This window comes from Mesoplodon bidens (genome assembly GCF_964165515.1).
Source record: "Mesoplodon bidens genome assembly, chromosome: 19".
Classification (NCBI taxonomy): domain Eukaryota; kingdom Metazoa; phylum Chordata; class Mammalia; order Artiodactyla; family Ziphiidae; genus Mesoplodon; species Mesoplodon bidens.
In genome coordinates, this window is record NC_138179.1 from 29,047,625 (window position 1) to 29,069,263 (window position 21,639).

At 60.2% G+C, this 21,639-nt stretch overlaps 2 protein-coding genes across 3 annotated transcripts in view; one reads left to right on the top strand and one right to left on the bottom strand.

The window, feature by feature from the left end:
* The first annotated feature begins 215 nt into the window (after positions 1-215).
* GRAP (GRB2 related adaptor protein) lies at positions 216-18,335 on the top strand. The gene is made up of 5 exons (XM_081219677.1): positions 216-364; positions 6,809-6,906; positions 11,091-11,213; positions 15,851-16,019; positions 18,014-18,335. Exons 1-5 carry the CDS (start codon positions 287-289, stop codon positions 18,197-18,199), a joined length of 654 nt encoding a protein of 217 aa, XP_081075803.1. The 5' UTR covers positions 216-286; the 3' UTR covers positions 18,200-18,335.
* Positions 18,336-19,311: 976 nt separating this feature from the next.
* Positions 19,312-21,639, bottom strand: part of SLC5A10 (solute carrier family 5 member 10) — a gene marked incomplete at its 5' end in the record, with an annotated part of 54,351 nt that continues 52,023 nt past the window's right edge. For both annotated transcript variants that reach the window (XM_081218772.1, XM_081218771.1), the window contains 4 exons: positions 19,312-19,630; positions 19,747-19,804; positions 19,975-20,190; positions 20,314-20,482. In XM_081218772.1, the coding sequence (XP_081074898.1) occupies positions 19,524-19,630; positions 19,747-19,804; positions 19,975-20,190; positions 20,314-20,482 (550 nt within the window). In that variant the 3' untranslated portion in view covers positions 19,312-19,523. The remainder of the gene's footprint in view (positions 19,631-19,746; positions 19,805-19,974; positions 20,191-20,313; positions 20,483-21,639) is intronic.

Consider the following 21,639-nt stretch of genomic DNA (forward strand, 5'->3'; position numbering starts at 1 on the left):
TCTGCTCTGGATCCTCAGTTTTATCATCTGTAATGTGGGTGCAGGAGGAGGACCCACTCCCAGGGCTGCCTGGGGACTCCCTGGGGTCTGAGGTGGGCCTGCGGCTCACACACCCTGTTCTGGGACATCTCTGCTTCCTGTTTCTCCTGTCAGGGGAAGTCTCGGTCTCAGCTTCAAAAGCACAAACACGCTCTCAAAACAAAGGAAGACGGTCCTCGACTGCAGAGGAAGCAGGAAGCTGCTGGCCCTGCTCAGAGCCCAGCTGCCGGGGCTCGGGGACAGCGGCATGGAGTCCGTGGCCCTGTACAGCTTCCAGGCCACAGAGAGCGATGAGCTGGCCTTCAACAAGGGGGACACACTCAAGGTAGGGTGGCCAGAGCCGGCTCAGCTGGCCTCGCATGGGATGGGGGGGTGCTTAAAACCAGGGCCTGGACAGACCCCCAAACAGAGTCCAGTCTCTGGAGGAAGATGGGCCCAGCTTCTCCAGTTATCAAGTCTGTGACTCTGGACAATCCACCTCCACCCTCTGAGCCTCAATTTCCCCATTTGGGAAATGGGGAGATAGTGATCCCTCCTTTGGGGGCCATTGTGAGGATTCAAGGAGACATCAGCATAGTGCCTGGCAGGGGTTGATTCAACACCGTTTCCCAGGAAAGAATTTGAAAAGACAGCTGGGGAAAGAGAGAGAGAGGAAGAGGCAGAGACGGATGCAGAGAGACAGAGAGGGTCTTGGGAATTAAGTACACACACTAACCTATCGGGGCTAAAACAACTATGATTAGGGGTCCAGACGAGCTTCCCTGCAGGTGAGAAAGGGGAAGATAAGCCTCAACACCGCTCAGGTCCCTTGTGTGGCTTCTTGAGGAGGACATGCCTTCCAGGGCAACCCAGGCAGATGGGCTCCCGGGCTCTGTCTCTCAGGAAGTGTCCCTGCTTACAAGTCTGCATCTGGAAGCAGAGCTCAGGGCCCTGATTTGGGAGGGGCCGTGCCACAAGTCGGGCGCTGGAGCTGCCACCAAGTCACGCTCAGGAAGCCCCTGCCCTTCCCTGGGCCTCGGTCTCTGCACCGGTGCAGTGGGCATGAGGCTTCCAGTCTGAGCCGGGGCCCAGGAAGGGACAGGGCCTCTGTGTGCTGACCCCGTACAGAGCCCCAGGTCCGAGCTCAGTGGTGCCCATCAACATCCATTTAAGCTGCTGAGGCCCCATTTCACAGGTGATTAAATGAGGCACAGGCAGGCACCACAGCTTGCCTGGTGTGGGGTCAGAGGTGAACCCCTGTCCTTTGACTCTGGAACCTGCATTCTGAACCCCGTGACACTGAACAGCTGGGCTAGGTCAGGAGGTGGATGGTTCCAAGAAGAACCGCATCTTTTTGAGGATGTCCCCCTTTCTCTGTGCTGGGATGCCAGCCCTGGGCCCCCCTGAGTGGCTGGTGGGGGGACCTGTGGACGTGTGGCCAGCTGGGGATGGGGCAGGCTTGACACTGGCAACATCTAGCCAGGGCACGAGACTCTTGAGACCCAGGTCTGTTTCAGAGGCCTCGCTTGCCAATCGGAGAGCAGTTTGGAGTCTCTAGTTCCAGACTCTGGGGCTTGAGAGGCAGTGAAACAGTGGGGAACTTGGAATGGGGTGACCGGTGGGTTCTACCTGAGACTCAGAGGGCTGAACCAGGGTGGAGGCAGTAGACCTGCGGGGTCCCCCAAGGCAAGTGTTGTAAAGACGGTGACATCCCCGCTTCCCTCCTGGATGCCTGTGCTCACCCCTGCCCACCCAAGATTGGCCAAGTTTCCCACTAAGCTTTGATAGAGCGTTGGCCAACTCCTGCTGTGTTTGCTTCTAACCAAGGCTCCTGAGGGCAGGGACATAAAACAGTGCCTGGCACAGGGCAGGCCCTCAGCAAGACACGGGGGTGTCGAAGGAAGGAAGGAAGGAAGGAAGGAAGGAGATGTTAGCCGAGACCCTGTCTAAGACCCCAATGGGACTTGCTCCTTGTGTCCGTGGAGACCCAGGAGGGGACCTTTCAAGGAATGACAGGCCACCGGAGGGGCTGCCTTTTCCTTCCTTCATTCAACAAACCCTTGTCAAGCTCTCGAGCACCTGCTCAGCACCAGGCATTGTCCTAAGTGCTGAGGACACAGCAGTGGATGAAGCCCAGTCCCTGCCCTCCCGGAGTGGACATTCCACAGGGTGCATGCCGTCAGGAGGTGATAAATGGGTGGAAGAAATCACCTGGGGAGATGGAATGGAGAGGGTGGGTGGGAGGGTGGGGCAGGGGGACAGCTTTAGATGGGGGGGTGGTCAGGGCAGTCTCTCAAAAGAGACGACACCTGAGCTGAGACCTGAAGGATGAGCAGGACCCAGCCATGCAAAGAGCCGGGGGAGGAGAGTGGATGGAGAGAATGCAGCAGGTGGGGCTGTGGGGTGTGGGTGAGTTTGCAGTGTGGACTCACCCTAGCTACCTGCCCAGGGGCGGCACAAAATATCACACAGCCCCTAAGAATGCTCTTTGGGGAGGGAGACGTTTAACGACGTAAAAATGCTCATGAAGCAACGTTAAGTGGCAAAAAAGCAGAATGCAAAGGAACATGCACAGAGTCAACTGACCCATAATCAATAGATATTAGTTTTGGGCTTTCCTGATGGCACGGTGGTTGAGAGTCCACCCGCCGATGCAGGGGACACGGGTTTGTGCCCCGGTCCGGGCAGATCCCACATGCCGCGGAGCGGCTGGGCCCGTGAGCAGTGGCCGCTAAGCCTGCGTGTCTGGAGCCTATGCTCCGCAATGGGAGAGGCCACAACAGTGAGAGGCCCGCATACTGCAAAAAAAAAAAAAGAAAGATATTAGTTTTAGGGATGGGAAACTGACATTCATGCATTGGATTTGTGCCTAGAAAAATACATCAGAAAGAATGTCTTGAGGAGCTAGCCGTCAATCCTGGGAGGCATGCTGTGAGCAAGTCACGCTTCCTTGTTCACACTTCTGCCTTTCCTCACAGGACAGAGATGAGCAAGTGATCCTTCCAGGGCCATACGTGGAGTTAGGGTCCTTCCTCTCACAGCTGTACAGATGCCGGGTCAAAGCCTGCCCTGATTTAAGATTTTTCTTTTAATTTAAAAAAATATTAAAAATTTTTGGCCATGCTGCCCGGCATGCAGGATCTTAGTTCCCCAGCCAGGTATTGAACCCATGCCCCCTGCAGCGGAAGCTTGGAGTCCTAACCACTGGACCCCGCGGGAAGTCCCTGATTTAAGAGTTTGATGGAGTTTTTTGCAATAAATTTTAAATAGACTATTTTTTAAAATTAATTAATTTTTGGCTCCATTGGGTCTTTGTTGCTACACGCGGGCTTTCTCTAGTTGCAGCGAGCGGGGGCTACTCTTCGTTGCGGTGCGCGGGCTTCTCATTGCGGTGGCTTCTCTTGTTGAGGAGCACAGGCTGTAGGTGCGCGGGCTTCAGTAGTTGTGGCACATGGGCTCAGTAGTTGTGGCTCGCGGGCTCTAGAGCGCAGGCTCAGTAGTTGTGGCGCATAGGCTTAGTTGCTCCGTGGCATGTGGGATCTTCCCGGACCAGGGCTCAAACCTGTGTCCCCTCCATTGGCAGGCGGATTCTTAACCACTGCACCACCAGGGAAGTCCCTAAATAGACTCTTTTTAAAACAGTTTGAAATTTACAGAAAAATCGAGAAGATGGTACAGAGGAATTCCAATCTGACACGCTGCCGCCCCCTCCCACCGCCCACACACACTCACACGCACACCCTTGGTAACATTTTATATTATTAACCTGGTACATTTGTTACATTAATGGAGCAACATGGATACATTATTATTAACTAATGACCATATTCAGAAATTTTGATTTTTTAACATATTCCTTTAAAATATTCTTTATCTTGATTCCTGACTTTTTTGGAGCTCCCTTAAATTTTGTACCCAAAGTGCCTCACCCATCTCATGCTAGTCCAGGGTCTGATTTCTGTAACCATAAAAACGTGGCTGCAATGTCGCCCTGTGTCCCCTCTCCCTCCCCCGGGCTGGGGACAGCGGGTGGGGCTGGTGCCTGAGCTCCACAACCTGTACCTTCGTGAGCATGTTTCCTGCGCACGGGCTGTGGGCCAGGCCTGTCCCAGCCCAGCAATGACCGGCGGACACGCAGATCCCAGCCTCTGGGAGCCGGCAAGGATGCTGCTCTTCCAGTCTGAGCTCTGCTCTTAGACGAAAGCCCGGTGGCACGTGGACCCACTCTGGACAAGGGGCCCCAAATGTCACTTCCCTGGAACAAAGCCCCCCTCACCGACGAGCAGGCATTTCTGGGTGCACAGGACCCTGCTGCTCCCCACAGGAGGAAAGATGTGGGTGGTGGCTTCACCTCCACCTCGTCATGCACAGCCTGGCCCCCAGGACCCAGACTCAGGGAGCCCACGGCCTCTTGGCATTTCCACGGCGATGGCCGGTGCACCTTGGGCCCGACCCAGCCACCCTGAGCTTCCCCACCTCCTCTCACAGCTGTTGCACAGCAGCTGGCGGTCATGACCACCTGCCCGCGCTCAGGCCCAGAGCCTGGGGTTGTCTCGGCTGCTTCCTCTCCGTCTCGTGTATCTCGCCTGTCAGCCGCTCTGCCAAAACCTACCCCAGATCTGACCACGTCTCAGCAGCCCCAATCCAGGCCCCCTTCACTGCTCACCTGGGCCTGCTCGTCACGGACCCCTCTTCCCCCCCAGTACCGGAGCACAAGACCTTCAAGCTCTCACCCTCCCCATTCAGCTCACAGCACTGCCCCGCCTCAACCGCAGACACAGGGGCCTCCTTTCTGTTCCAGGGACAGAGCTTGCTCCCACCTTAGGGCCTTTGCACTGGCTGTTCCCTCTGCCTTGGACACTGTTCCCCACATCTTCTCATGTCTCATTCCTTCCTGTAATTCGGGCCTCAGCTCATGTGCCACCTCCTCAGAGAGGCCTTTCTTGCCCACCCCCACCTGTCCCCTGTTGACAATCCCCCTGCCCCCAACCAGGCATCTTCCTTCTATGTCATCCTGACATATATTTTCAGACCACGTAGCAGAACATTAAATCACCTTGTTTACTTGTATCCTTCCTGTTTCTTGTCTGCCTCTGCCCACTAAAATGTGACCTCCTGCTTCCTGCTATATCACTGGGCTGGGCACAGTGCCTGGCACGCAGGAGGTGCTCCATGGCCGCACTGGCCAGGGGACGGTGGCACAAGACAGCACCCAGGAGAAGGGCACTGCAGGGGCAAAGCAGGGGCAGGCCGAGGTGTGAGCCTTCACCTCAGGGAGGGTTGGGAATTCCCATGTCTCAGAAGGTCTGGGGGCTTTGAACAATGTTAACAGCAAGAATTCAGCTAATACAACCAATCAGAACATTTCTGGGTCTTTCCTTGGAGTGGAGGTGACAGGAAAACAAAACCAAAACAAAACTGGGATAGATTAGATATGTCACATCCACATGTCCACAGAGGATTTTGCAGGTCACAAAACACTGCCGGGCTTCCCTGGTGGCGCAGCGGTTGAGAGTCCGCCTGCCGATGCAGGGGACGCGGGTTCGTGCCCCGGTCCGGGAAGATCCCACATGCCGCAGAGCAGCTGGGCCCATGAGCCATGGCCGCTGAGCCTGCGCGTCCGGAGCCTGTGCTCCGCAACGGGAGAGGCCACAACAGTGAGAGGCCCGCGTACCACAAAAAAAAAAAAAAAAAAAAAAAAAAAAACCACAACAAAACACTGCCATGTGCCGTGTAGGCCATAGATGTGCCCATTTTACAGATGTGGAAACTGAGGCCAGGGCTGTGGAGAGAGTCAGAGGCAGGCAGAGTGGTCTAGAGCCCGAGGCTCCCAAGAATCTTCACTGAGTCTGTGACCCGCAGGCCCTAATTTTCTCATTAAGTTGGGGGAGTTTTTTGTTTTGTTTAGTTTTCAGCAAAAGTTATCCTGAGTCAGCCACCTGCTTCCGGCTGTCCCTGGGGACACTGGTCTGGCCCAGACTGCAGGAGCAGGAAGGAGGGGCTCAAGGGACCTGGCAGACAGACAAGGGAGGGGCCAGGCCTGGGCCCAGGGGTCAAATCTCAGCTCCTCTTGGCAAAACCAAACCATCTGAGTTGCTGTCCCAGCCTTTGCTTTGGTGAAGGCGGCCTCGGGGGCTGGTGTGAGAAGGGGTGACACATGGCGAGCCTGCCCAGGGAGTGGGGAGGGAGTCCAAGCGTCCTGCTGGCGGCCCTCGCCGCGGCCTCCGCCACCCGCCCGCCAGTAGCGGCCCCCCGACCCCGCTCAGGTTTCGGTTCCCCTCAGCCCACCTGCAGGCAACGGGGAGTCTGCGACCCAAGCAGCCAGGCCTCGGCCTCGCCGCAGCCCAGAGGCCTCTCGTTTGCTCCCCTGGTGTCTGAAGCCCCCGCCTGATCATCACCCCTGAGCTCAGACGTGAAGCTTGTAAATGCGAGTGAACCCTGTGACCACCGCTCGGCGGGGCCTCCGCAAACCTACCCCCGACCCCTGGCTCTGTGCCTCGTATCAACTGCTGTGGGCCCCCCATGCTCAGGGCCACAGCTCAGGGACTGAGGGGCCCCGGATCTGTCTCCCAGCACCCGGGGGTCCGGGTGGCACGACCTGAGAGTCCGGCTCCAGCTCCCCGCCCTGAGCTCAACCCACCAACCAAATTCTCCTCTGTGACCCCCGGACCATGGAATCACCCCGCGACCTCACTCTCCTCTGGGAAGTGGGCCCCAGGGCTGGTGTGAGCCTTCAGCAGGGGACAGCTGTCCCTAGGTGACCAGGTGACCGTGTCTCTCCCGCCCACAGATTTTGAACATGGAAGACGACCAGAACTGGTACAAGGCCGAGCTCCGGGGTGCAGAGGGGTTCGTCCCCAAGAACTACATCCGCGTCAAGCCCCACCCGTGAGTGGCTGGCCCCACCCCTGCATGTCCACAGGGCCCCCCTCACCCCCGGCCCTGAAGCCAAACGTCCACACCCAGCCTGGCCCAGGCTGAGCTGAGCTGCCTGCAAGTCCTCAGCCCGGCCTCCCGCCATCTGTCTGGGGACCCCCGTCTCTTCCCCGAGCAGAGGTGGGGGACAGAGATATGAGGACTTGTCCCAAGTGGTGGCAGTCAGGGCCAGCTCAGGCCACGACACTGAGGACCTGGGACACCGGAGAGCATCCTGGTAGGGGCCCTGGATAGGACAGGGCCCTGGGCGCTCAGCCAGCAGGGCCCCTGGCTGCTGTGTGGCCTCAGGCAGACCCCTGCTCTCTCTGTTCCTCAGTTTCCCTATCTGCAACACAAGGAAGGCCAAGGCTCCTCTAAGAGGCCGACTCAGCCCTGTGCCGGGGTGGAGAGTGAGGGGCCATGGAGGGGCGGGAAGGAGGCAGACCTGTGGGCAGGGGAGCTGACGTGGGCCGAGCAGAGTCTGGGACAGGGCGGAGAGGGAGTCACGAGGAGCCCAGGTGTCCTCGGGCTTGGGACCAGCTGGCCCAGGGAAGCCCCCGTCAGGCTTCCAGTGCTGAAAACCCTGTTCTCAGCCCCAGAACAGGCCTAAGTGGCCAAGAATCTGGGAAAAGCCAACTGGATATTCACGGAGTGGTGGCTGAAGTAGCCCCAGGTCACAGTCGCTCGCTCGGTCATTCGCCAAACACCAGCCACTGCCTGAGGGGACCCACCTGGGTGATGCTGGGGACACGTGATGAGATGCTGGGGTCAGAGCAGTTGTGTCCTGTGGGAGAGACAGGACATAAAGAAACTATGACAAGGGAAGGCAGTCAGCATTGAGATAATTAACCAGGGAGGGCTTCTCAGAAGGGGTGGCAACAAGTGAGGTTTTGAAGCATGTATGTAGGAGTTAGCTAAGGAGAAAAAGAGAAGGGCATTCCTGGGAGCGGGAACAATGAGAACCTCTGGCAGTGGGACCGGCAGGAGGGCCTCAAGCGCCCGGCGGAGGGTGGTGGGAGCCATGGAGGCATTTGAGCCGGGTGGGGAGTGGAACTCCTGCAGAGGTGAAGGCAGGTCAGGGCCCGTGTGTGGCTGTGGGGTGGACGGGAGGGAGGTGCAGGGCCAGGATGGGGCCTGGAGGTCATTTCCTCTTTACCTGTCTTCAAGTTATTTCCAAAGCTGCCACCACCTCGGACTTCCTGTGTTGAGCAAAGGCCCGACCCACCCAGGTCCCCTGTCTGGACTCCAGGCCCGCAGGGTCCCTCTGGGCTGTGTGACCTTGGGCAGGGGCCTGTCCTCCGGCCTTAAAGACTTTCTGTCATAAAGGGAGAGAGACAGCGAGAACCCGGCCAGGGCCAGGCCAGCGGAGGACACGGGGGGTGCGGGAGCCTCCAGGTGGAGGCTGTGACCCAGTGAAAGCCAGGAGGTTGGGATGTGGGAGGCCGCTGAGAAGCCTAAGCAGAAGCTTCTGTTTGCTCAGGAGGAAAGAAAAGCTGATAGACTTTGGGGCTACGCCTGTCGGGGCAATGCTGGTGGTTCAGGCAAGCCTCCACAAGGGCAGGTGGGAGCCATGGAGGATTCCAGTGTCCGATGGCCCTGGGCTCCCTGGGGCTGGCTCTGGCCACTTGTGTCTGGGACAGAGTAGGGATGGGGGTCAGGCCCCATGCTCACCTGCCTGAGGCCGTGCCCAGATGCATCCTTGGCTAACCTCAGCCCCTGCCCTGGCCCCGAAATAGCAGTGGGGGAAATTCCAGCTCTGTGCCTGACTCAGCCTGTTGGGCTCCAGGGTGTGGGGCGGGGGCAGAGCAGGGGTCCCAGGGGGCCTCGTGTTTACACCAGGCCACTCTTTCCCTGAGCTCAACCGTCACCTCCTCCTGCCCAGGGAGCCCACGGAGCGGGGGCGTGATGCAGACCAGCTGCTCCCAGAGCCTCTGGGCCTCACGGGCAGGGGTCACCGAGGCACCTGATGCAGCCGCGTGGCTGGTGGGCATTGAGGAGGGCTTCCTGGAGGAGGGCGTCCTGGAGGAGGGCGTGGTCTGCTGGGCCTGGAATGTAGAGTAGAAGTTTGCTGGGAGGGCCGCAGACAGGCTAATGAGTGACACGTGGGAGGAGTTCACAGCAGCAGCGGTGAACACGTGCAGGCAGCAGCGCCCTTCTCCTCCCCAGGGCCCTGCGAGCTGGGTGTTCTCGTCAAGGTCTTGTGGGCAAAGAGGTGGCGGCACAGAGAGGTTGAGTGGCTTGTCTGGGGTCATACAGCTGGCAAGAGGCAGAGTGAGATTTGCCGCCAGTGCTGTGGGCCCCGGCTGTGCTCACTGGGAGGGAATGGGGGAACCGTAAGAGCAGCTGGGGGAGAGGGGTGGGCTGGGGGAGAGTCAGAGGCCAGAGACTTGCAGAGCAACTTTTGGGAATCCCTGCCCTTCCCTGGGCCTCAATTTCCACATCAGTAAAATGGGGACTAAGCGAGGCGTCCACGCGTGGAGCGAGCTGTGCTCTGGGGCATTGGGAGTGCTGCTTCTCCAGCACCCTGTCCCCGAGCCGCCACTGAGAACCTGGTCGGGGCAGGGCGGGCCTCCTTGAGGCTGCGGTTGCAAAATCCTTTGAGGGTGACAGCCGCCCACACGCTGATGCCTCCTGTGGAGTTTTGTGGGTTCTTTGGAAACTCCCACGCAGGGCCCTGTTGGACCCCTGCCCCTGCGGCAGCACTGCACCTGGGTCCTGCTGGGGGCTCCCCGGAGGAGCGCCCTTCCGGGGCCCCCTGAGCTCAGCCTCCGGCTTGGAGGCCTCATCCGGGACTCCCAGACTCCAGAGACCCAGGCCGAGCTCTTGGAGTTTCCCTGGAGCCCCGCCTTCGGCCCCCACCTCCACTGCCTCCCCTCCACCCGCCCAGAGATGGGCTCAGGGTCCCCGCCACTTTGGGGGGCAACGATGGGCTAGAACCTCACTTCTGGGTGTGGGGCTCTGAGACACCATGTCAGGACCAGGACTTCATTTCGGACTGGAAGGCGGGCAGAGAGGGAGCCGGTGGCACTGCCCCTACTGGCGCCCCGGGCGACGGGCTCTCCCTGTGGCCAGAACCAGGGAGCCGGCACCCGAGCTGAGCTGCGTGTTTGTCCTCCTGCCCCCCTGTCATCACCTGAGAACATCCGGGGGCCCAACCTGCCCCGCACACAGGCCAAGCACGTTAGTAAAAAACCCTTGGAGGAACTGCAAGGGCTCACACGTGACTGGCGGGTGGGGTTACCAGCAGGACCCGGGCTGTGTGCACCTGAGCCTCTGTCCTGGGCCTGGAGGGCTCGCTGTCAACATCCTGATACAACAGGAAAAGTTCTGCCTCACATCCGCCCAGGGTCACGCTCAGACTCAGGAAGCTCGGTTGAAGGAGGGAAGGGAAATTGTACAGGGAAGGGAGGCTCCGGTGGCCCTCAGGGCACCAAGGTCCCACCAGGAGACTCCACCTGCTCTGGGCCTCAGTTCCCCCACCCAAACCATTAAGGGACTGGGCTCAAATCCAGGGTCCAAGAAGCCAGCCAGAGACCACCTGGACCCTCTGAGGGTGGGCGAGCCCCAAAGAGCACAGTGGGCAGGGCTGGAAGAGAAGCTGGATCCCAGCCTCTCAGCCCCAGGCCCTGCCAGACCCTCGGCATTTACAAGGCACCTTCTGTATACCCAGTTCTGTTTGGTCAGAAAGAAAAGGGACTTGAACCTGTGAGAAAAAGTCCAGGTGGCCTCAGTCTGTGCATCTGTGAAATGGGTACAGGGAGAGACCCTTCCTCACCAGATCAAAGCTGCTATTTTTTTGGGGGGGGGTCATCTTTTAAAATATTTTTTTAAGAATCTGAAATGGAAAAGCCCAGCTGGGGTTGGCTGAGTTGGGGTTCACCGAGGTGTGTGTTTGCCTGGTGTGGTGGGAAATGCTTGGGCTCAGGAGCCAGAATGCTGGGACTGGGCCCAACTCCTGCCTTTCACAGCACATGACCTTGGGCGTGTGACCTTGGGCGCGTGACCTTGGGCGCATGACCTTGGCCTCTCTGGGTAAAGTGGGTGCCGTCGTATTTCCTGTGTCTGGGGACTGCAGTGAGGACCTGGCAGTGTTGGGTGCCTGGCATAGGGTCAGGGTAGCCTGGCCTCCCCTGCCCTCACCTGCCCCCTCTCTGCAGGTGGTACTCGGGCAGGATTTCCCGGCAGCTGGCAGAAGAAATTCTGATGAAGCGGAACCACCAGGGAGCCTTCCTGATCCGGGAGAGCGAGAGCTCCCCAGGGGAGTTCTCTGTCTCTGTGAAGTGAGTTCTGACCCGGGGTGTGTGGAGGAGGGTGGCCAGGGACAGGCTTGCAGGGTGTGGAGGGAATGACGGATGCCTGGAAGCAAGCGACCCTCTGGGGGTTGGGGATGATGCAGACCCCAGGGTGTGGCTCAGAGCAGGAGGATTCCATGCAGCTTGGGCTGGCTGCGAGGCCTCGAGCTCCAGGCTGAAGGCTCGGCCATTGTTCTATGAGCAGCAAGTCACCAGGGGAGGTTGATGTGGTGGGACTGGGGGTGGGAGAGCAGCAGGGCACCCAGGGCAGGTGTCCAGGATGTGCTCCGGACAGGGTTCCCCTGTGTGCTACATAGCTGACAGGATGGACCCTGGGGCCAGGCTGCTTGGGTTCAGATTCTGGCTCTGCCATTTCCTGACTGTGTGACTTTGGGCAAGTCCCTTAACCTCTCTGTGCCTGTTTCCTCACATGTAAAATGGGTTATTGCAAAGAATATATGAGTCATTCTACTTAGAGCCATTATAGTAGTAGCTGGCACGGAAGCAGGGTGGCAGCCTCTGGGCAGCTCAGAACCCAGTCCCAAAGGCCACAATCGGGCAATGGAGGAATCCAGGCTGGAAGGAAGGGGCAGGAACCGGGGTCGGGGGTGAAGGGGTCAGGGCCCCAGCTGGTCTCTGTCCTTCCTACTCCCAGCGCCTGAACAGTAGGATCTAGGTGCAGCAGTTCAAGGAATTGTCACTGGGCTACATGCCACGTGCCAGGCTGTTCTAGGGATTTGGGAAATGACAGTGAAAAAAAAAAAAGTTGCTGCCCTTTGGGGTTTATGTCTTAGTGGGGGAGACAGACTGAACATATGAAAAAAGGAGACAAAAGAATATAGCAGGAGCCAGTGTTCAGGGATATGAACCTGGCGGTGGAGGCTGCCTGGGGCCCAGGAGTGAGGATCTGGGAGGAGAGGCTTCCAGGCAGAGGGAACAGAAATTGTGGGTGCCCCAGCGCCCTGCCCTCTCCTGGCGTCTCCCTGAGCGTGCAGCCCCGCCACGCCCTGTACAGGGTCAGCCCAGACGGCTCAACCTTTGGGTGTGTGTGTGTGCAGGACAGTGGAGGAGTCCAGAGGGAGCGGGGGCCCGGGGTCTCCATGACGCCCAACTGAGGGAAGTTCAGTGGCAGCAGACACTCCACAGGGTGGAGGAGGTGACATCTGAGCTGGGCCCCGAAGCATGAGTAGGAGTTTGCTGCACAAAGAGGGGAGAGGGGATGCCAGGCCCAGCGAACAGCATGTGCAAAGACCCAGAGGTGGGGCAGAGAGAGGTGGGCTTGGACAGCAAGGCATTTGTCTGACCAGGAGGGGAGACAGGCAGTTCTGGGGAGCCAGCACCAATGCTACCTTGGGAAGGGGTCTGGGAGTGTCCCTCTGAGAAATCCCAGCACATGCTCCCTCCCCGCCACACCCCCGGCATCCTGGCCAAGCCCCCTCCCCCAGCTCAGAACCGGAACCTTGGGCCCCAGGGCTGTGGTGTGCACACAAGACCACCAGGTGGCGCCCTCCAGCCTCGGTTTCGTCCCCCAGGGCCGGACCGGGTCCTGCCCGGACTCTGGTGCATCGTCTCTTACGGGGGGGCCTTTCAGGGCCCTTGGAGGACCACTGGGCAGGGATCAGAGCAGGAAACAGACTCAGGGCAGCTAGGAGGGGGGCTTTTGAGCAAGAATCTCAGCTCTGGTACTTCTCCTGTATAACCCTGGGCAAGGTACCCCAGCCTGTTTCCTCGTCTGTAAAATGAACATCTATGTAAGGTGCTTAGTGTGGTGCTGGCACACAGTGAGTCCTCCCCAAACGCCAGTTATGTAATCATCATCATGTTGACCCTCCCAGGGCCACACCGTGCCTCCTGGCCCACGCCCCAGGGTCCCAGGCTCTTAGAGAAGGGCCAGTGGCCACATGGGGGCGGGAAGCCCAGTTCCCGTCCTGGCCTTACCCTGGACCTGCTGAGTAACCTCAGCAGGTTACAGGTTACAGCAGGTTACAGCAGGTTACAGTCCCCCTCGGCTGTAACGTCCTCATCTGCAACGTGGAGATAGTAGCCCTGGACATCATGAAGTCCAGTGACCCGATGGCCACCCTTCTGGGTGATGGTAAGTGAGAGCATTTCCGCCCTCGCTGGCTGCGCTCCTGGGGACTCTGACCGCATAGGCGTGGCATCTCCTGCACGCTCATGCCACGCCTCATAAAGCTGTCAGAGGTGGGGTTCACAGGCCTTGTTCTGCCTCACGGAGTGATGGTGGCCACGGCTGGCTGCCCTTTACGAGTTTACAGGGGGCTGTCCCCCTCCACCTGTGGGAGCGTGTCTGAGCTGGTGGCCAGTGGGCCGGGGCAGGGGCGCACTGCCTGGGCTGTGTTACTTTTGCCCCACACTCTGATCCAGGCTGCTGTGGGCTTGTCAGAAATGATGGTTTGCTCCCAAGTGAGATGTTTTACTTCTTTTCAGGCCAGGGGTGCCCTGGAGTCAATGATGTGTTTGCTCTACTGCCCTGGTCGCTGAGCCCCTACTGTGCGCCAGGCCTTGTGCCTGGTGCTGGGGATTCAACCACCAACAAATCAGATGAAGCTCCCTGTCCTTTAGGCACTCACGTTCTACTGGGGTGACTGACAATTTTATACATGTATGTATGCATGTATGTATATATATATAATTTTCTAAATGATTAGTAAAATATATAAAGTCTTTGAAGATGATAAATGCTCTTGAGAAAATGAAGCAGGAAAGAATGGGGGGACACAATTTTATGCCCTCAAAGACAGGGAGGAAGTGACCCTGGAAGCCCAGTGTGCAGGTAAGGAAACAAAAGCTCAGAGACGTGCAGTAACTTGCCCAAGGTCACACAGCCAGAAAACAGTGGAGCTAGAGCCCATTGACCCTCTGTGACCTGAACCACTCTTCTTCCCTGAGGCCTAAAGACCCAGGGAGAGTCTGTCTCCACCAGCAGCCCCAAGGTCAGTTTGATTCTATCTCACGTAGGCTGCTGGACAGGGAATCCACCCCCTCCCTTTTCACAGACGGGAAAACTGAGTCTAGAGACGGGCCATGCCTACCAGAGATCATCCAGCGGGCAGTTAGCACCCTGGCCTCCACCCCGGGGGTCCACAGGCCCTGATTGGGGGTGGGGGTGGGGTGCTGAGGCTCCTGACCTTACCTCAGCCTTGTTTGTCCTCCCTGGGCTACCACTGTCACCTCCGCTGCTGCTGCCACCAAGCCAGAAGAACCTGCTGGGCAGGACCGGTGGCTGCTAGCACCAGGCCTGACTTCATCCTTGGGGTCTACTGACAGCCCAGGGGCCAGGCCCAGCCCTCATGCCCCTGGGTAGGTGGGCATGGGGGTTACAGGCAGGCTGTACAAGGGGCCAGGGAACCCAAGGAGTCCCCCGACTCTGACTGAGGGCACCTGAGGCAGCTTGCAGAGGTTGGACCATTGTATGCGGGCCTTGAAGCATGAGTAGGAGTTTGATTCAAGAAGAATTTGGAAGAAATAATGTATGCAGAAGCCTGGAGGCATGCTTGAAAGTGGAGAGAGAGGTTCTGTGTGGTTTGGTTCCTTGACTTGGACAGGGTGGGAGGATTCCCCCCTCCTCCCACCCCAGACACACACACAGAACAGAAGGTATTTACCTGGAATAAATCTCTATCTTAAATCTTGCATCTTAACCTTTAACAAGGCAGCACACCAGCCCCAGGGCTGGTAGGTGGAGGGAGTGAGCCACAGGCAGGGATGGGCGACTGGGGGGATGGACACCATACTCCTGTCCACACCCTAGAAACACTTGGACTGTGGGCCTGCAGGAACTCAGGCTGCCCCAAGCCTGCACAGCCCGTCCTGGCCTGGAACGTGCCGCGTGTTCCAGGCAGGTCCCTCTGCCCTGCTGGCCAGCCTGGGAGATGCAGGCTATCCCCTCCGCTGGGCTGGAAGGCACTTGGTGGTGGTGGGTTGCAAGGCTGGGCAAAGGCTGGGAGAGGAGGCATCAGAGAGTATTTGAAGGAAATGAGGCTGGATGTGTCATCAGAGCGAGAACTTGAGACTGAGGTGTTCAAGATTTTGCCCTGAGGGCAATGGGGAGCCATAGAAGGTTCTTGAGGTGGGAGTGGATGTGGGGCAGGGAAGGACAGGAAGCATCCCACAGGCCTGAGCTCCTCTCACACCAGCAGCAGGATGGTCTTAGGACTCACCCCTCAAGGGACTGTAAGGGCTGGGAGGGGACGAGGTGGGGGAGGGAGAGGAGTGCTGAGGCTGGGGGACGTTGGGGAGAAGAGATGCTGGCTGACCACCTCTCTCAGAGGAGCCATTTAATGTTGCCAGCACACGAGCACTTCCCCAGAAGGGAGGTATTATGAGGAAACCAAAGTTCAGAGAAGTTAAGTGATTTGCTTAAGGTCACACAGCAAGAAAGTGGCCTGGTCCAAGGCCCACATCCTTTACCCCACACTCCACTGCCAGGTGGGGACTCACCGTGTCTTTCACGGAGCCGGTCAGTGGGGCCTGGGACCCCCTCCCCACCTCCTGACTCCAAGCCTCACCTGGAGAGAAAAAGGCCTGGTTCCGGGGGGCAGGGATGGGGGGAGGGCCCCAGCCGCCGCGGGCCCCTCTGAGGTGGTCTGTGTCCTCTCCCCTAGCTACGGGGATCAGGTGCAGCATTTCAAGGTGCTGCGTGAGGCCTCGGGGAAGTACTACCTGTGGGAGAAGAAGTTCAACTCTCTGAACGAGCTGGTCGCCTTCTACCGGACCAGCACCATCGCCAAGAAGCGGCAGGTCTTCCTGCAGGACGAGGAGCCCCTGGCCAAGGTGGGTGAGCGGGGCGGGCGGGCGAGGGGGCCTCTCCGCAGGGGCTGGACCCCCCCTTCCCACGTGGCAGGAGGTGGGTCCAGCCCAGCTTCTAAAATTCTGTCCCGGGCACTGCAGGGAGACATGCAGGGCTGGGAAAGGGGAGGCGGGGAAGGAAGGGAAGGGGCAGGTGGAAACTCCCCGGGCAAACTGAGCCTGCTGGCTCTCAGCCAGGAGCAGTGCGTGGAGCCCAGGAGGTGCTCAGTGGTTGTTTGTTGAATGAGCGAAGGTACTGACACCGGCTGAGCCTCCTGGGAGCCTCCTGGTCCGCACCGTACAGGTAGGACACTGAGGCTCAGGGAGTGATGTGACTACCCAAGGCCACCTGCCGGGTGGGGTCCGTGCTGGCTTCCGCTCCGCAGGAGTTGGCCTGGGGTGGGGCGCGGGGCAGTGTGAGCGCCCGTGGGCAAGGTCCTGGCCAGGTGGAGCGGGGTCCGGCCGCCCCTGGTCCTCCTAATAACAGCGATTTGCCAGCCAGCTCTTTTGTCCAGGGGCCCCGGAGACCAGCTCTCACACTCATTAGGATGACGACACCAGCCAGTGGGCTTATTAGCCCGACGTGCTGTTTTACTTGGGAGGGGGTGTCGGCAAGGCCTGGGGCTGGAGGTCGGGACCCTGGACAGCCCAGTGAACTCGAGCTCTGCAGAGGACGGGAGCACGGCCGTGGCCAAGGCCTGGGGAGGGGCTGCCAGGTCGCAGCTCCAGTCCTGCCTGTTCCTAGACTCCACCGCCTCGCCGTGTGTGACCTTAGGGCCAGTTCTTCCCTCACCTGGGCCTCAGTTTCCTCTCGGTCCGGTAGGGTGAACCCTGGGATCTGATATGTCGGGGAGAAAACAGTGTCTCAGGAGGAGCCCCTGCCCCTGCCACGCACCCTCCGTCCCATCAGCGCACTCAGCCTGCTCTGCTCGGCCTGCCCCTGGGGGCCGGGCCAGCTCTAAGCTCAGTCTCAGGGACTCTTCGCTCCAGTCCCCGCCGGGCCTGCCTCTCAGACCTCCATCCCCTCCCGTCGCTGCCTGGGCCAGCTCTGCCCTTGGAAAGTGTGAGGGGGCCAGGATGGAGCTGGGGGCCGCCGGAGGGCTCCCCAACACCCACCGCCTCGCTCTGGCCTGGCCCTGGGGTCACCGGCCCCGCAGGGCAACTCCAGAGCTGGCTCAGTCTCCTGGGACCCACGCCCCCTCTTCCTTCCTGGGCAGAGGACCGCTAATTAGCCTGTCCATGATGCTACGGCCCGTGCCGGATAAGATTCCGCAGGCTTGGGGCAGAGAGCCTGGTGGGCAGGCAGGGCCAGGGCGCTGGGTGTGACCCTCATGGTGCCAGGCTGATGTGCCAGCAGGGGTCCCTCGTCTAGCTGCCATCTGAAGGGGGAGGCAGGGAACCAAGTCCCCCAGAAGGCAGGGACTCACCCAAGGTCACCTTGGGCATAGATGGGACTGGAACCAGGCCTGAGAGAGGTAAGCAGTGTAAAGTGACATCCTTGCCCTCGAAGCCTGGCCAAGGGCAACAGCAGTGAACTGCTCGTAGCTACACATACATCACTTTATAGTTTATAAGGCCTGTTCCTGTGGTTCTAGGGCCTGGGGTCAAAAGTTATCATGGCTGCTGCAGAGTCAGGAAAGAGACCCTGAGACGGGCAGGGACCTAACCAAAGTCCCATGCTGAGGCCCAGGACTCAGGTCCCTTGACCACTGGCCCTGTGGTCCCTACTGGGCTGCCAGGACACTGGCTGTGCCCTGTGTAGACACAGGGTCTGTGCCGCAGACATGCAGGGGGTGGGCAGCGGGGTGCCCACGGGTGGGGTGGCCATCATCTGGACCTGGATACAGAGCTGAGTTCAACCCCAGTTCTGCCCAAAAGACCCCCTCCACCTGTGGGAAATCGCTTATGTTGGGGCCTCCATGGGGACAGCCCGGCAGGGGCTCCTGAGGGGCCCCACTGACGGCTCCCTCTCCTCGCAGCCTCCCCGGGCCTGCTTTGCCCAGGCCCAGTTTGACTTCTCAGCCCAGGACCCCTCCCAGCTCAGCTTCCGCCGCGGTGACATCATCGAGGTCCTGGAGCGCCTTGACCCCTGCTGGTGGCGAGGCCGTCTCTGCGGGCGCATCGGCTTCTTCCCGCGGAGCTACGTCCAGCCGGTGCACCTGTAACCCAAGTGGGCCCAGGGGCAGAGCCAGTGGACCGGCCATCCACCGGGCACTGAGGTCCAGAGAGAGGACACGGGCACCCCCAGCCCAGTGCCTTGGACTGGAACGTGGGCCTCCTGACTGTCCGGCCGGCCTCCTGTGCTTCATGTCAACTGGGACGGGTCCAGCGCCCCGAAAAGACCGCCTCACTCAGGGTCCCTGGGCTAGGGGAGCTCCGGGGCCTCCGCCGGCCTCTTCCCATTGGCCATCAGCTGTGTGATGGCACAGGGTGGCCGGCAGGGCCCGCCCACTCCAAACACCAATGGCACCACCCCCAGGGAGGGCTGGGGACTCCTGGGTTCCACCCGCTGGGGGCTCAAGCCAAGGAACCACGGGCTGGGTGGGTGACCACCCGCTGGGCCTGCCGTCCCCTCCATCCAAAAGCCCCAAAGGCTGGCTACTGGGGAGGTGGCCAGGGCCCCGCACACCTGTGCCTGGACTTGCTGGACAGACTCAGAGACTTTGGGCTCCACCTGGGATCCAACGCCCCTGCCCACCACAGACACTTCGGGGGAGGCTGGAGGCCCTGAGGGAGGGCGGGCAAGGGTGAAAGAAACGGAGGCTGCTGCTCTTCCGTTGGCCCCACGGGACGGACAAGCTCTGAGGGGCCAGCCCTGGACGTGGCCACTTGGGAGACATAGCTGCACCTGCTCTTACTTGTTCAGGCCCAGGTTCTGCCCAGACCAGGGCCTCGGGAAGCGTGGGGGACTACAGGCCAGGTGGGGAGTTGCGGCCAGAGTTGGGCTCTGAGGGCCAGCAGCATCCAGAATGGGGCGGGCAGCCTCGGTGGAGCCCCAGTTTGAGGAAAGGCAAGGTGTCCACGGGGAAGGGGCCGTCAGCGCGGTCCTAAGCAGGGGAGCCTGGGGCCCTCGGGGCTCGGAAAGGGCTTTGAATGCCAGGCCGGTGGTGGAGGGGCGGTGAGCAGGGAGAGGGCAGCAGGTGGGATGGGGGCGGAGAGGGGCTCCCTCTGCCCAGCGCTGGCCCGAGACCCTGGAGCCCTGAGCTCTGGCAGATTCGCTGCTCACAACCTGGGCCCGTGAACTCAAAATAAAAACAGTAAAAGAGTAGAAGGATGCTCATCAGAAATCTCATTTTCTTTCCAATTACGACTACTATTTTTGAAGCATCACACATTCTTTTTTCCCATTTCCTCCCTAATTTTTCAGAGCTCCTGCTTTGCTGGCTCAGCCAGCCCCCCGGGCACTGACCTGCCCTGTGGCCACAAGGGGCACCACCCTCCTCTGGGCCTCCGTATCCTTGGTGGGGAAGGGGGCATCTGGGGACAGTGTCAGGCAAAGTAGGCGTAGAAGAAGACGTTGACACACACGAGGAGAATGGCGTTGAAGCCACAGACGCGGGCCCAGAAGGCATGTTTCTGGGATGCTCGGTGGTCACCTGGAGGGGGCGGGAGGAGGGGACAGATGAGGGCCACAGGGTCCCAACCGGGGCCCTTGCCTCCAGCCCCGCTGTGGGTGGGAGTGAGAGGGAGCACCTTAGGGTCACACACGCACCTGTTTTGGCTCCTGAGGGCAGGTCCTGAGCCAGGGTCCACCAGGTAAGATTCTCGATCTGCAGGGAAGAGTGAGGGTGAGGGTGGCGGGATGGGGGTGGGCCCAGACGGGATCAGGGGTCAGTGATGGAAAGAGGGCAGCCAAGTTCAAAAAGGGCCACATGGGGCTATGGGTCAAGAGCTAGAAAATTCCTGAGTCAGAGAGGGTCAGGGGTCAGGACAGGCTCACCTGGATGCCCTGAGGGGGTGGCGTCAGCAGGCTCCCAGCCACCACCACGGCCCCACTGAGCACGAAGAGAGCCACGGCAAAGTGCAGGTAGTGGATGCTGTGGAGGATGGCAGGTCGTTCCTCGGGGTGGCCGCAGGGCGGGGCTGGGTGCAAGAACTCCAGCACCAGCCTGGTGGCACCCACCGCCAGCCCCGCCATCAGGCCCCAGAAGGCCCCCTGGGGGGAGAAGGCAGGGCAGCTGGGGCCTTGGGAGGAAGGCCAGGGTTACCCCCGACCCAGGCACACAGGCGGCAGGGGGAGATGTGCACCCAGCCCCACCCCAGCTCTCCCCATCCCCACCTGCTCGTTGGCCCGCCGCCAGAAGATGCCCAAGACGAAGACCGCGGTCACCGGGGGGGCCAGGGAGCTGGTCACCGACTGCATGTAGATGAAGAGCTGCCCACTGTTGGAGCCCTGCAGGACCGGGATCCAGGCCACACTCACGCCGATGAGTACCACAATGACCAGCCTGCGGGCGGCAGCAGGCAGGCCGTCCCTCGAGACCTCTCCTCAGCCCTCCCTCGCCTCCCACCGGTCCCTAAGGCTTGCTCTCCATCCGTCCCCTGCTGCTCCAACTCTAGCCTCCTCCCTGGCCCCTGTCCACTCCTCCAGGGATGTGGCCCATCTTGCCCTCTCCAGACCCTTCCATGGCTCCCTGCCGCTGGCAGGAGCCACCCCTGACTCAGCCTGTGTTCTCCCGCTCATCCCTGGGGTCTCACAGTGGCCCCTGTGGCCCCCCGGGTCTCCTGCCCACCTTCAAGGCACCGTCCCAACCTCTGTGCTTGCTGTCCGTCTCCCTCTCACGGTGGCCGCAGCCTCACCCTGTCAGTCCACTGCTGCCTCTCCCGGCACACAGTAGGTGCTCAATACACATCCTTGACTGAATGAACGACCCCCTGCCCTCACATTCAGGCCAGACTGACCGCCCAGCATTCCTCTAACCCTGGTGGGCCTTTGAAGGAGCCATGGCCTCTGGTTGGCACCCCCCACCCCCTACAGCTCTTGGCTGTGGACTCACATCCACTACTGGGCGACCTCCAGCCGGAGTGCAAGGTTTGAAGCCCAGCAGTCTCAGCTGTGAAGCCCCTTCCCTGCCCCATCCTGCGTGGAATCCTCCTCTCAGCTCCTGCCTGCCTCCTGCTGGGCGTGCCCCCCCACCCCCGCAGCAGGGACACCCTTCACTCGTTCCTCCACAAGGCATGCATGAGGAGCCCACCGGAGAGCAGGGTGCTGGCTTAGGGACCCAGACTTGGTGACGAGCAAGCCTGGTCCCTGCCCAGCACCCAGAGTGGAGCAAAGAAAACAGATGAGCCTGTTATTCTGCACTCAGGGCAGTGCTGAAGGAGCCCAGAGGAAGCGTCCATCCAGGAAGGCTTCCTGGAGGAGGGGACCCTGCAGCTTTGAAGGGGTATGGAACCTGGCTAAGGGGACAGAGCTGGGGCGAGGTGTCCGTATGTTCCTCCCTGGCTGAGAGCCCCTCGGCTGTGTCCTGGGTCAGCTGGACGCCCCTCACCCTCAGAGGTGGGTGATGCGTGAGACTCCCTGGAACCCCGGACAAGCACAATAGGAGTGACAGAGGCCATGTGTGCAGCTGGGGCGGGCCCGCCTGCCTCCTGTCCTTCCCTT

Bases quoted from the DNA above. Each gene is read 5' to 3' on its own strand.
- GRAP (XM_081219677.1), top strand. From the start codon at position 287: ATGGAGTCCGTGGCCCTGTACAGCTTCCAGGCCACAGAGAGCGATGAG. The intron at 365-6,808 runs GTAGGGTGGCCA...TCCCGCCCACAG, and splicing joins ACAAGGGGGACACACTCAAG to ATTTTGAACATGGAAGACGA. The intron at 16,020-18,013 runs GTGGGTGAGCGG...CTCTCCTCGCAG, and splicing joins ACGAGGAGCCCCTGGCCAAG to CCTCCCCGGGCCTGCTTTGC.